General features: G+C 40.0%; 1 protein-coding gene across 1 annotated transcript in view; it reads right to left on the reverse strand.

Moving 5' to 3' along the window:
* Positions 1-13,868, reverse strand: part of LOC139449890 (syntaxin-binding protein 4-like) — a 35,500-nt gene that overhangs the window by 17,530 nt on the left and 4,102 nt on the right. Inside the window, exons 2-9 of the mRNA XM_071231478.1 lie at positions 11,495-11,562; positions 9,469-9,568; positions 7,446-7,586; positions 6,415-6,527; positions 5,138-5,190; positions 4,834-4,918; positions 3,377-3,561; positions 948-1,044 (exon numbers count right to left, since the gene is read on the reverse strand). Of these exons, the coding sequence (XP_071087579.1) occupies positions 948-1,044; positions 3,377-3,561; positions 4,834-4,918; positions 5,138-5,190; positions 6,415-6,527; positions 7,446-7,586; positions 9,469-9,568; positions 11,495-11,562 (842 nt within the window). The remainder of the gene's footprint in view (positions 1-947; positions 1,045-3,376; positions 3,562-4,833; positions 4,919-5,137; positions 5,191-6,414; positions 6,528-7,445; positions 7,587-9,468; positions 9,569-11,494; positions 11,563-13,868) is intronic.

Genomic DNA, 13,868 nt, shown 5'->3' on the forward strand with positions numbered 1-13,868 from the left:
ACCTGGCCATCGTTGTCAATGTCTTGAGTCACCTACCTCCGTACTCCACCTGGCTGTCGTTGTCAATGTCTTGAGTCACCTACCTCCGTACTCCACCTGGCCATCGTTGTCGATGTCTTGGAGTCACCTACCTCCTTACTCCACCTGGCCATCGTTGTCAATGTCTTGAGTCACCTACCTCCGTACTCCACCTGGCCATCGTTGTCGATGTCTTGGAGTCACCTACCTCCGTACTCCACCTGGCCATCGTTGTCAATGTCTTGGAGTCACCTACCTCCGTACTCCACCTGGCCATCATTGTCGATGTCTTGGAGTCACCTACCTCCGTACTCCACCTGGCCATCGTTGTCGATGTCTTGGAGTCACCTACCTCCATACTCCACCTGGTCATCGTTGTCGATGTCTTGGAGTCACCTACCTCTGTACTCCACCTGGCCATCGTTGTCGATGTCTTGGAGTCACCTACCTCCGTACTCCACCTGGCCATCGTTGTCGATGTCTTGGAGTCACCTACCTCCGTACTCCACCTGGCCACCTACCTCCGTACTCCACCTGGTCATCGTTGTCGATGTCTTGGAGTCACCTACCTCCGTACTCCACCTGGCCACCTACCTCTGTACTCCACCTGGTCATCGTTGTCGATGTCTTGGAGTCACCTACCTCCATACTCCACCTGGCCATCGTTGTCGATGTCTTGGAGTCACCTACCTCCGTACTCCATCTGGCCATCGTTGTCGATGTCTTGGAGTCACCTACCTCCGTACTCCACCTGGCCAACGTTGTCGATGTCTTGGAGTCACCTACCTCCGTACTCCACCTGGCCATCGTTGTCGATGTCTTGGAGTCACCTACCTCCATACTCCACCTGGCCATCGTTGTCAATGTCTTGAGTCACCTACCTCCGTACTCCACCTGGCCATCGTTGTCGATGTCTTGGAGTCACCTACCTCCGTACTCCACCTGGCCATCGTTGTCAATATCCAGCAGCTGGTGCAGCTCCTCTTGCTCCTCCGCACTCGGCTCCAGACCAAGGTACCTCAGCGTCTGTCATCAAACCTCACTTTATCAGTTTCAGAACAAGTGAGCAGAAATCTGTAGTCTGATAATCATCAAGCCTGGCCCCAGCAATCAGGTAGTCAGACTCACTGACCTTTTTATAAATGTTATATTTCCAAAAGCCTCGATCAATTCTTATGATGTCAATCAACAGACTCAATTATTTACAAACTGTCACCATACAGATTGAATATTGCTGAGTGCAGCGTTAAACAACAAAGTTGATGAATACAGTCCACCTCACCAAAGCCAAAAACTCCCAAGTGGTCACTGATATAGCATCATACTCAAAAGCCACTGGGTTTGTTGTTCTTTTAATGCCACACTCAGCAATGTTCCAAGTAGTGGTGTAACGATACATCGAACTATCGATTGATCGCGATTGCTTGTCTCTCGATAGTACACTATCGATTGCAACTTGAAACAATCGATACTATTGGCGATAGTTTGTCTAACTATCGATAGTTTCGACAGTTAATTTGTTTGGTACATTTACTTTCTTAAAAAACATAGAAACAACTATGATCATCTAACCTCTGTCATGCTTTCATTTGGATTGCACTACTTTGTCTGCTTGATTTAGAGTTACGTCCCTTAGCTACTCGTCGCTAGGCAACATTGACAAGTTGGCTGACGCCACGTCAGTTCGAAATTGTCGCCAATAAGGCAGGCAAATCTGGGTATTGGACCATTTTGGCTTTTTTTCAAAACGCAAAACGAGACAGACAAGCAAAAAGTAAGTTGTAGAATCTGTCGGATAATTCTAAAGTATTCAGGAAATACTACTAATCTGACCGACCACTTGACAAGACGGCACCCAGATATTCGTCCACGTGAAAAAGGGGGATCAAATACTAGTCATTCTATCACATTCATTCACATATGTGCTAAAACACTGCAGTAACCTAAGACTTTACCAGTTACATGAAGTGAAATTTTGTATTAAAATGTTTTTGAGAGGTCAATTTGAACTTGTTTTCTTTTCATTTCTTGTTTTCTTTACACATAGTATCAGAGAGTTATAATTATTTTGATGGTGTCAGTCAAAATGCTGAAATATATGCTGCTAAAGCCTGCTAAAATTGCAAGTGAAAACTATCGCAATAATGTCGCAAAAGTAGGGCGACTATCGCAATAGTATCGCAATAGTTGTTTTAACTATCGCAATAGTATCGCTAAAGTCAAAAATGCCTCAATAGTCACCCCTAGTTCCAAGTTATATGACTCCAAGTAACTTCACTTTACATCTGTAACAATACCACAGTTGGGCATTCATCCACTTTCTTCATTTCTCACATTTATCTAAGAACAGCAGACGCAAGAATTTAGAGTTATTCACCGTAGATCTATTTCATTCGGAAAATATTGTAAATATCTGGAGATACCATCTTACATCGTTAATTTGAAAAAATTGCGGTTGGTAAGTTGCAGATGTAATGCCAACAGTTCAGCAATTTGACCGAGAAAACATAAGAACTGTACTTAACATGTTAGCAGGGTACAATGAAAATGATAGAATGGGTCTCAGCCAATCAGAAGCTGGCATTTATAAGGTAAGATAAATTACCATCTCCTACTCAGTTGTCAAATGTCCTTAACAAAATGCCACATCAATAATTATAGTTAAAAATTAAAATATCAAAGTTCAAATGTATATGCCAACTCAGCCTTTACTGATACTATGGGAGTGACTGGGTGGCCCAGTTGTTCAAGGCACCGCAATTTGCGGTGAGAGTTGAGTTGAGTCAGAAACCTATGATCGTAGGTGCGAATCCTGGTTTGACCCGCTTACGTTTCTAGGTTTATCAGCACCACACCACAGCTCATGGTAAATGTCTGAGACAAAACGGCATTAAAATCCAACTTACTCACTCACTCATTGACACTACAGCTTCTTATATGCTACATAGGCTTAAGAAATGTTTTTGTTTCTCTGGGACTTGCTTTTGAATAAATATATAGTGTGTGCAGTCAGCATTTTTTTTTTTTTCTTCAAAGTATTATATAACCAAATAAACAGTCGTGTAGAGACAACCTGGGAAAGGGCCTCCCTACGTCAATGTATCACTTGATAAGTAAAATACTGGAATACAGTAATTGACTACTATTGGACTATCAGTGTGTGCAAAATACATGCATACAATGAGCTTTGATTTTATTTTTTTTTAAATGGAAATAAAAACAAAACGTACAGTGGACTTTATTGATGATGCGGGGGGGTGCCTGAGAACTAAGACAATTATTGTTTTTTGCTTTTAGATAACATATTGCCCAGAATTGTATGCTTGCAAAGAAGAACTTCCAACAATTGTTTGCCTACCACTTCCAGCTTCTCGACCTTGACCTTGGAGTGAGGATCGATGGAGATCTTCCTGGAGACTCTGCCCCCTCCTCCTCTGGGGGAGTTGCCGATGCTACGAGGAGAGGAGGAATCAAGTGGGGGCGTAGTGGCCGAGGAGATTCGGACCGGACTTGAGGAGAGGTCGCTGTCGTCCAGTCCATGATCTTGGCAAGAGAGAAGCTTTTGATGAAGAGATGTTCATACATGCATTGATCACCATTGTTCGAAATTAAGAACAAATATCAAGTGATCCTTGCCAGTCATAATGCTAGTATCCAAGTTTCATGGATTTTAGATTCAAATACCATATCAGAATACCTTTAAAATTCTAACACATCTCTCTTATTGTGGAATCTTTGGTGTTGTCATCTTATTTCTGCTGAAGTCTCAAATTCGAAAATATAACAATAAGAGGCCTGAAAACTATAACCTTCATACTGAAGTCCTTTTTTGATTTTTTTTAAGGATATTATTTTGAGATAAACTTCCCATAAAAATAAGCCTTTCCTTAATAAATTGGCAACCATTCCTCTGAAACATTTATATGACAGGATTGAGGATCTTGATTCCTGTTTCACCTGACCACCCATTCCATTGACCCACCTGGAACAACAAGTGCAAGTTTCTGGGGACCTATTCTAACCTGGAATCCACACAGGGAGACCAGTATAGGTTACTGGGGACCTAATCTAACCTGGAATCCACATGGAGAGACAAGCATAAGTTTCTGGGGACCTATTCTAACCTGGAATCCCCACTGGGAGAAAAGCATAGGTTGCTGGGGGCTATTCTAATCTGAAATCCCACTGAGAGAAAAGAATAGGTTGCTGGGGAGCTATTCTAACCCAGAATCCCCACTGGGAGAAAAGCATAGGTTGCTGGGGAGCTATTCTAACCCAGAATTCCCACTGGGAGAAAAGCAAGGTTGCTGGGGAGGATGTCGGGGCAGTACGTACCTGGAGACAAATAGGGGGTGGACGTGAGGATGTCGGGGCAATACATACCTGTAGACAGGTAGGGGGTGGACGTGAGGATGTCGGGGCAATACATACCTGTAGACAGGTAGGGGGTGGACGTGAGGATGTCGGGGCAATACATACCTGTAGACAGGTAGGGGGTGGACGTGAGGATGTCGGGGCAATACATACCTGTAGACAGGTAGGGGGTGGACGTGAGGATGTCGGGGCAATACATACCTGTAGACAGGTAGGGGGTGGACGTGAAGATGTCGGGGCAATACATACCTGTAGACAGGTAGGGGGTGGACGTGAGGGGGTCGGGGCAATACATACCTGTAGACAGGTAGGGAGTGGACGTGAGGATGTCGGGGCAATACGTACCTGTAGACAGGTAAGGGGTGGATGTGAGGGGGTCGGGGCAATACATACCTGTAGACAGGTAGGGAGTGGACGTGAGGATGTCGGGGCAATACGTACCTGTAGACAGGTAGGGGGTGGATGTGAGGATGTCGGGGCTGTTCCGGGCTGCTGCCTGCCCGAGACTTAGTCGGCTCATGGAGGCCTTCAATACAAGTCAAAAAATATCTCACGACCTGCCAGATATCATATTTGCAAAGCTTTACAAGGACATATAAATAATATCAACAAAAGCCATTCTATTTATTACAAATATTTACATATTAATTACATAAACAGAAATAATCAATCCCAATTGATTCAATTACTTCAGAAAAACTGCCACATGAGAAATACATAAGGACTCCTAGTATAGACTAGTTACCTCAAAGGAATCATTTGGCCGCTCTTTATGAAGTTCCCCGGGTGCAGGATAATCTGTAACAATGTACATGAGTGAGTGAGTGAGTGAGTGAGTGAGTGAGTGAGTGAGTGAGTGAGTGAGTGAGTGAGTGAGTGAGTGAGTGAGTGAGTGAGTGAGTGAGTGAGTGAGTGAGTGAGTGAGTGAGTGGAGTGAGTGAGTGAGTGAGTGAGTGTGGATTTATGCCACTTTTAAAAATATTCCAGCATTTATCAGGGCAGGGGACACGAGAAATGGGCTTTAAAAATTGTATCCGAGTGTGGAATCAATCCCAAGTCTTCACCGTGACAAGTGAACACATTAACCACTAGGCCACCCACCGCCCTTGTACATAAGTATTAATAGATATAACTCATCAAGCATTGTCAAAGCTGCATGTAAATAGAGTCAGGATCAGTTAAACAAGTGACTGAAATCATGAACACCTATCAACGCCATCAGCTATGATGACACCATATTAGCCAGCATGAGCACGGGGAACTGGGGACCAATTCTGACACCAAAATCACCATTGCCTGAACAAGGTCAAACACAAGGTTATTTCAATTGCACTTTCATAACTTGGACTTAAATGAGTGAACAGTATGGCTACAAATATTTCAAGGCAGCTGCATAGGAAGGCAACTTGCAATCTCATTAAAGTCTGAGGATGGGAGGATGTTTCCATGGGAGGTTGCGTCAGGCAAACCCTGAGCTAACGTTGACTGCCCAATCAAAATGCATGGATTCTTGATAAGATGTCAGCATTCAACAATATTTCGGTCCATTTCTTTACCCCTTTGATGTTGAAACGTCCATGTTAATGAAACAAAACCCACATTGAACAACAAATATTCCTTAGATGGTACTCCCTTTTGGGTGTAGATGCCATGGCACTCTGAAATGACAGGATATATAAATATCCTCGGATATAATTGTGATGCTGTATTTTTGGGCAGTCAGAAATCCCCACATAAATATCCAGTAAACTATGTTTATAACAAACACATTTATAACTAACTGGCGGATATAACAAACTATTTCTTTGTCCCGTCCATTTGCTGTATATATGTTGTACATATGCTTATAACAAACTAAGGTTATAACAAATTAAAATTAGCACAAAAGGTACCCATGTGGGATTTGAACCTGGTCCTTTAGCATGAGAAGCAAACATTTGAACCACAAGGCTACTCTACCGTGACAAGTTACAAGGGGCATATCCTGTCCCAGGATCCTGTAACTATGTACTGTTTCAGTACCTTTCTGACTTCCTGATAACTCCTCTGCCCCTGCAGCACCATTAGCAAAGGAAGCATCAGCGATCAGTGAACTGCGACCACTGTGCTTTTCCGAATACAGTGTGTATTCCTCTCTGCAAAAGATAATGTCAAAATGTTTCCGAAAGTCCACAGATTGGCTATACATGTGTTTTTAAACCTCAGTTTAATAAAAAAATTGGTTCATCATTATTTGACTCTAAAAGGGTTTCAACCTTCTTATCAAACTTACAAGGGTTTTTTTTACATGTTCAGTTTTAAAACTCTAAGTAGTGACCATTTTGGTGGCCAAATGCAACTTAGATCTAATAATGGGAACCTATTTATTGTTCATCCACTCTGCACTAGCATGTTTGTGTATTCATTTTAAATGTTTCCACTCATAATATGGCTAGGGAACACCTATGATTGGCTTTGCACAATAGACATCATCAAAGGTATTTTTTAAACAGGATATGACTTCTAAGGGTTCCCATTAGGCACCAGGAACTGTCCCTTTATGATTTTAACATTGGTAAACAATAAAGCCTGACAATATGAACCATTTCCTTGACAAAAGCTTCACACAACATCAACAAATAACGTTGATAGCAGTACGTACCAGGACAAGAGATATTATGGATAACACCTTATTTATTATACACACCATGGAGTACATACCGTTTTAGGGCTACTTCTTCAATTTTAAATGTTCGCACTCACTAATTTTGCTAAAGAACACTAGTCACAGGTTTCATACAACATACATCATCGCAGGGAGGTTTTAAACAGAATATGATTCCAAAGCATGCATTTCAAGTAGCCCTGGAAATGTGTGTATGCATAATACAGAAGTAGTTATCTATACCACTGCATGTCATGATAAATCCAACTTCTATATGCCTATAAAGACTCTCACTGAGTCTCAGTACGTACCACTATTTCTTCACATTGACCATGATTCAAATTCCAAAATTTCAATGGCAATAACAGCAGGTAAGAATAAGGAAGCCAAAAATAGAAGGCAACGTTACCTTGCTTGCTCATCCCGTGTAAATATCATTTCGACTCGGTTCGACGCGGCGGCGTGTCTCAGAACAGCTAGAGCAGTATCATTAGTGACACCCTCTAGACTTTCTCCATTCACTGTCAACAGCTGATCCCCTTCTTGTAAACTGCCTATGAACAGTCACAAAACTATATATACTTTCTTCTTTTGTGGTATTTCCAATTCTTTTCAAGGTTTATACAGATACAGATTATTGAGCACAAGACATCTGCATGCACACAGTTTACTAAACTACAAGACAAATATATTCCAAATTGATCGTTTGTTGTGTTTTTTCCAATATTAACAAGAGTGATCGGGAGATGACATATCCCACCCAGTCTTGTACAAGTCATCTTCTTGAGGCAAGGGAGTTCACTTATTTCTGGGCTCAATAGTAGCCCCAACATAGGTTATTACGAGTTATAGCCCTTCTATATCTCTCCTATTGACCTATCAGATTCCAACTCTCATATCACTTGCATTTGCTTCAAATAAAATGGCGGCACCCAATCAAGACGATCTAGCTGATCAATAATCCAGATCTGTATTGTAATAGAACGGGTCCTACCCCACGAAGTGCATCAAATTACTTGAGCACCGTCATTAAAAACATGAAAAGATTTGCAGTTGACAGTGCACATAATTCGCAAATCCTGCAGTCGACCGAAATCTGCACATTGAAATCCATGTTGTCTACGAACAGGATGTCTAGTTCGTTACAGGATTTTGATTGGACTATGCGATTTTGACTGGACTATGCATAGACTCGTTACTCCAACCCAAACTCCGGAATTCCAGGCAAGTTGGGCAAGGATGGAAACTGGACTTTTTTAATTCCTTAGGAAAGATGGGTGCAAGTTAGAAATGGAGTTTAACTACTTATACACCACTCTTGGTTCATTACCATTGGATACCTTCAGTTCTAGTGATGGGACGATACACCGATGCATCAGTGGATCATGATTTTTTACTTCTCCATAAAAGTATCGATCACAGTTCCACACTAGGTTAAAAAAATGATTTTGACCTTAAATATTTGCTTTAATAACTGTTCGACTAAACAATAATCAGTAGTGCAAGATAGAGAAAACATACATATTTTCATTTGATGTGCCATACTTCACACTGCCAACTGTAAATCATCAGTGTGCCAATATTTGGCCACCCTCTCTTGAAGAAGATGGCTTACGCACCACAGATAAGAGCACATGCAAGTATTGTAATACATATCGGATCATGAGTAAGGTATCATGATACGTAACGGATCGCAATGTTGGTGTATCGTCCCAACCCAATTCAGTTCAATGAAAAATAATGCTGTTCAGTATTTTTCAATATCCCAAATCATCAAAAGGCACCAGTTCACCACTAGACCGATACGTATAGCAAGTTTCATAAAAAAAATTCAACAGTTTGGGAGTTCTGCTCTTGAAATGAGCACTACCCTCATTTTTAGTCTAAGTCAAAATGAAATTGCTGTCATAAAAAAAATATATATTAAAAACAAAAATAAAAAATCATCAAAAGGCACCAGTTCACCACTAGATTGATCAAGTTTCATTCAGATATATTCAATGGATCTGGTGATCTGCTCTGGAAACGAGCACTGGTCTCATTTTCAGTTAAGTCCAACTTATCATGAAAACATAAAGAAATAAAAAAAAATTAAAATCCCAAATAATCAAAAGGCACCAGTTCACCACAAGAATAATCTGTATAGCAAGTTTCCGCAAGTAATATTAAATGGTTCTGAAGTTCTGCTCCGTAAATTATAACTAGACTTAACTCCAACTTGTGTCAGGAAACCATAAAAAATAAATATACCCCCCTGCATTATATGCCGGGGGTTTAAAAATCCATATTTCATAAACAGTCACCATGATAGAACATCTAAAATCGAACAATCTCAGCAGTTTTTATCTGAAGTTCATCAGTCATACACAGTAATATATTGTTAACATATGAAATACTATTGACTTAAATATGATATACAAGCACATGTAAACTTGCCATCAACCTCCGCCAGGCCTCCTGGTAAAATCCTCTTCACAAAGATGCCAAACAACTCCGTTCCATCAGGGCTGCACCCTCCACAGATCTTGAGACCTGGTAGCCATGGAACAATGACCACTTGAAACACTCAAGATAATGCTTGATCAATATGTAGTATTTGTCTTTTGAAAATTGAGAAAAATGCAACTTGCAGTGAAAGAGTTACCTCCCTTCCATTACGGAGCTAACATGGGTTGTTTGTTATTAGTTAATACAGAAACAAAAACAGTCACTTTTGTCCAAATTTGTGCAATTTGGGATCTGTGGATGTGTAACCCAGTGATCTGAAAACCCATTTGTTGAGTGTTTTATTTGCACAGTTGGGGAATTAAAGTTACATAAGCATGACCATGCTCGGCTGTTACGGGTAAGGGTTGGTGAACTGCTGAATATATTACTGATTATGTAATAAACTGACCAGCAGACCAGGTCAATAAGTCAACAAGCTTGCATCATTAACCTTGGTCTGTGAGTGTCCTGATCTGGTTGAGATATGGATCAACCATGCCGAGATGGATTGATGGCTAAGCGATAGCCAGTGTGTGATTGTGTGGAAGTCGGAAGTCAATGCTTACTGGTCAAAAAGTGATATGAATACTTTTTTTCATTATGTCTGAACATTTATTATGTCCAGCTTTATAAGAATAGACAAAAAAATGAAACTATGATGTCTTAATATAAATTTACACTGAAACAAGCATGAGCTTCTCATTCCCCCACCAATGGTTGTTATATAGAATGCAACACTCAAGTCATCTTTGCAAATTATGATCAAGAAATATGAAACTATCTTAGAGCTATCAGGGTTCAATTTAATTATATAATGAGTGAGTATGGTTTTACGCCACTCTTAGCAATATTCCAGCACTATCACAGCGGGGGACACCAGGGATGGGTTTCACACATTGTACCCATGTTGGGAAGCAAACACTTAAACCACTAGGCTACCCGACCTCCCCTTTAATGATATAAAATATGCACCAGTGCAATCTATTATTGAAATGTGACACCTAATATTTATGTCTACATGCACTAAGTGCATGTGAAATAAAATCAAATTGTGCCTGACAAAGCTTTATGTACTTGTCCAACCCCTCATTATTATTAAAGTTTATGTACATAAAGTGTTATGTGTAATTGGTCATGCTTTCCCGGGCTTGACATAATCAAACTGTGGGCAGAAATAAGCTGCAAATTTGCATAAAATACCCCCCAAACAATTCAAAACCCAATTACTTAAACTTAAATTCCGTACAGAAATGCATGCATTAAATTGAAAACTCAATTGTTTAAAAACTGCAAGCGTAAACACCCAATGAAGCTTTTTCAGCATGCGTACAACAGAGCTAATTTCCGAAACACAATTACAAGCTAATTTACTTTTCAAGTAGTTAGGCTCTATTTAGAACCATTATATTACATCTAAAATGTCAGCATCTTCCTGGTGCAAGTTACATCAAGTTCCTTAAATCGAGCCCTGATTATATTCTTGAAACAAAACCTACCCTCCTTTGAAGTCGAAATGGTTGTCATGGAAACCAGAAAAATAAAATTTACAAAACTTCAAAAATAGCAAAAGGCACCAGTTAATGTCTAGACTGAAATCTGTGCAAATTTCACATGGAAATCACTGTAGCTCCCAATATATCACAATCGCACTACAAGGTTATTTACATCACAATGCCCTATGTAAACGTGTTGATTACCATGATTAAAGTACATAAGGCTCTGAACCTCACCTTGAAATACATGTATGAGGAAATAATGGCAGCCATGCTTATAATCGAATCAAAATTTTGTGAACAATTTTTAGAGGGATATTAGCTGGGATTATTCATACAAATTTGTACCACAAATTTACCACAAATACACAGTGACATGGTCTCAGTTTCCCACAAGCACTAATCATGTCATCTAGGCCTGGAAAGGAATGGCCTCAAGGCCATGATCAAGTTTCTCTGTGACACCCATGCTACTTACCTAATCCATGAGAGCAGTCAGTAAATACAACTAGTTCTGCTTCCCGAATATCTTCATCTTCTTCAACTCTGTAACATAACATAAAAAATAGCTAAAGATTTACTATGCATCAATAGATGATTAAAAAAAATAGAGACATAAGGCTCTGAATCTCACCTGAAATATGAGGAAATAATGGCGGCTTTGCTTAAAATCGATCAGAATTTTGTGAACAACTTTCAAAGACACCATCACTGGGATCATTCATTCATACAAACTTGTATTTTCTGAGGAAATGGAAAAATGAAGAAACACCCTAAAGCCAGGAATACATGAAGGTAAAAGATTTAGCTTTATTTCTAATGCTAGATTTCTTTGGGAATTCAATATAATTTTACTCGGTTTGATCCAGTATTTGATATTGTCCATTAAACCACTGATGAGACCCTTTCTGTTTACAAAATAATTTGGATGTTTCAGGTGACAGCTAATTTGCATCTGTTCATATGTTGCGCCAAGCATAAGGAAGTTCACAACAGCTTGTCCAATTTACAGTTGATGAGGAGTGTTCCAGATTACTTCACATGAATAGCGATGTGCATGCCTGTGTATGGCTGCCTGTGCTAGTCTGAACATGCAGGTTTTATAGTGCTAGCGCACTGAGATACCACGTCGCAGTTAAGCATGAACAGTAGGGCTGTTATGATTCACTCGTGTATTCGGTGAATCAAACCGTATCCATTCATGAATTGAATTCGTTATTCGTGGCCACTAGAATCGAATATTTATGAATATGCAAGCATACGCATTTACATAAAAAATATACCCATAACAACATATTTTATGCATAGATTTCTTCATAAGACAACACTCTTATACTATTTAATTTGACAGTATTGTGGTCACTAGTCATTGTTGCATTTGAGCAGATACTTGTACCTGGATAAATGCAGTATATAAATGAATAATATATTTAATAATATATTAAAAATTAACAAACCATGTCAAATAATTTATGTTGTTGTTGCCTCACTGAACATGCTGAATATGACAAATGATACATCAACTGGTGACTTATTATTGTATTCGTGAATTATTATTTGTATTCGTTACTCTATATTCATGATACAAATCGTATTCGCCTCAAAGTGTATTCGTTGCAGCCCTAATGAACACCCCACTCAGACACATGATACTGTCTCCGGGCAAAGCAATTCTTGTTTTATATACCCCTTAATGCTGAAGGCCAGGCAGGGTAACAACAAGTACCACCAATTAATGTCTTCTGGCATGGCGCATCCTGAGGATCGAACCATCAACTGAATGTTCTATCCACTAAACCACAAAGGCTATCTAATCTACAAAAAAGGTGACATAATACTATTCACTGCTGTAGAGTTAATGTATAGGTGACGCCTGCATTCAATTAGAAAAATAATCTGAAATGAAATCAAGGTCTGCAAGCTGAAATGGCTACACTGGGTAATAATGTTCATATGTATTTGTAGTCACCCTCGATTAACCAGACTATGACATCTTCATGTTATTCTGTACCCTGTAACCCAGTGTCACCATAGCCTTGTTTCAGAAGTGATGTCACAACCTCCATCACTCTCTAACTTTCTATTGCTCAAGGGAGTAGTTTGATTGGACAGCTATTTTAGTAATGTGCAATACGAATCGGTTCACACGAAGCAATGGTGAGTCATAGGTCCAGAGTATATATCATAATAGAATTGAGTGAGTGAGTGAGTGAGTGAGTGAGTGAGTGAGTGAGTGAGTGAACGAGTGAGTGAGCGAGCGAGTGGGTGGACGAGTGAGTGAGTGAGTGAGTGGGCAAGTGAGCGAGTGAGTGAGTGGGTGAGTATGGTTTTATGCCGCTTTTAGCAATATTCCAGCAATATCACAGCGTGGGACAACAGAAATGAGCTTCACACATGGTACCCATGTCGGGAATCTAACCCGGGTCTTCAGTGACGAGCGAACGCCTTTAACCACTAGGCTACCCGACCGCCCCTAACAGAATGGAGATGCATGTACAACACATTGGGTCATCGAGGAGGAGTGGTACACAAGCAATTCAAAAGTAATTGGGTAATGGTGAGTTTTGTGCAAATATGCAGCTTATCGATGACTTGTTTGAAAAACACTGACACCTGAATGTATTGGAACCACTTAAAGCTTATTGCCTAAGCAGATTTTACTTTATAACATACATAATACATATAGTTGAAAATAAACATTTTTCTATACTGTCGGTAATAAAAACAGAATCCTGTTGAAGCATACTCTAAATGGTGTGTCCGTGTCCAACATAATAATTTGCAGCGCAATAACTCAATCATCGTGTGGTCATGCATATCTGATGAGGGCTGTTCATCATGTAGAAACGAGG

The sequence above is a fragment of the Haliotis cracherodii genome, unplaced genomic scaffold (genome assembly GCF_022045235.1).
Source record: "Haliotis cracherodii isolate W230 unplaced genomic scaffold, xgHalCrac1.p SCAF_8, whole genome shotgun sequence".
NCBI classification, from domain to species: domain Eukaryota; kingdom Metazoa; phylum Mollusca; class Gastropoda; order Lepetellida; family Haliotidae; genus Haliotis; species Haliotis cracherodii.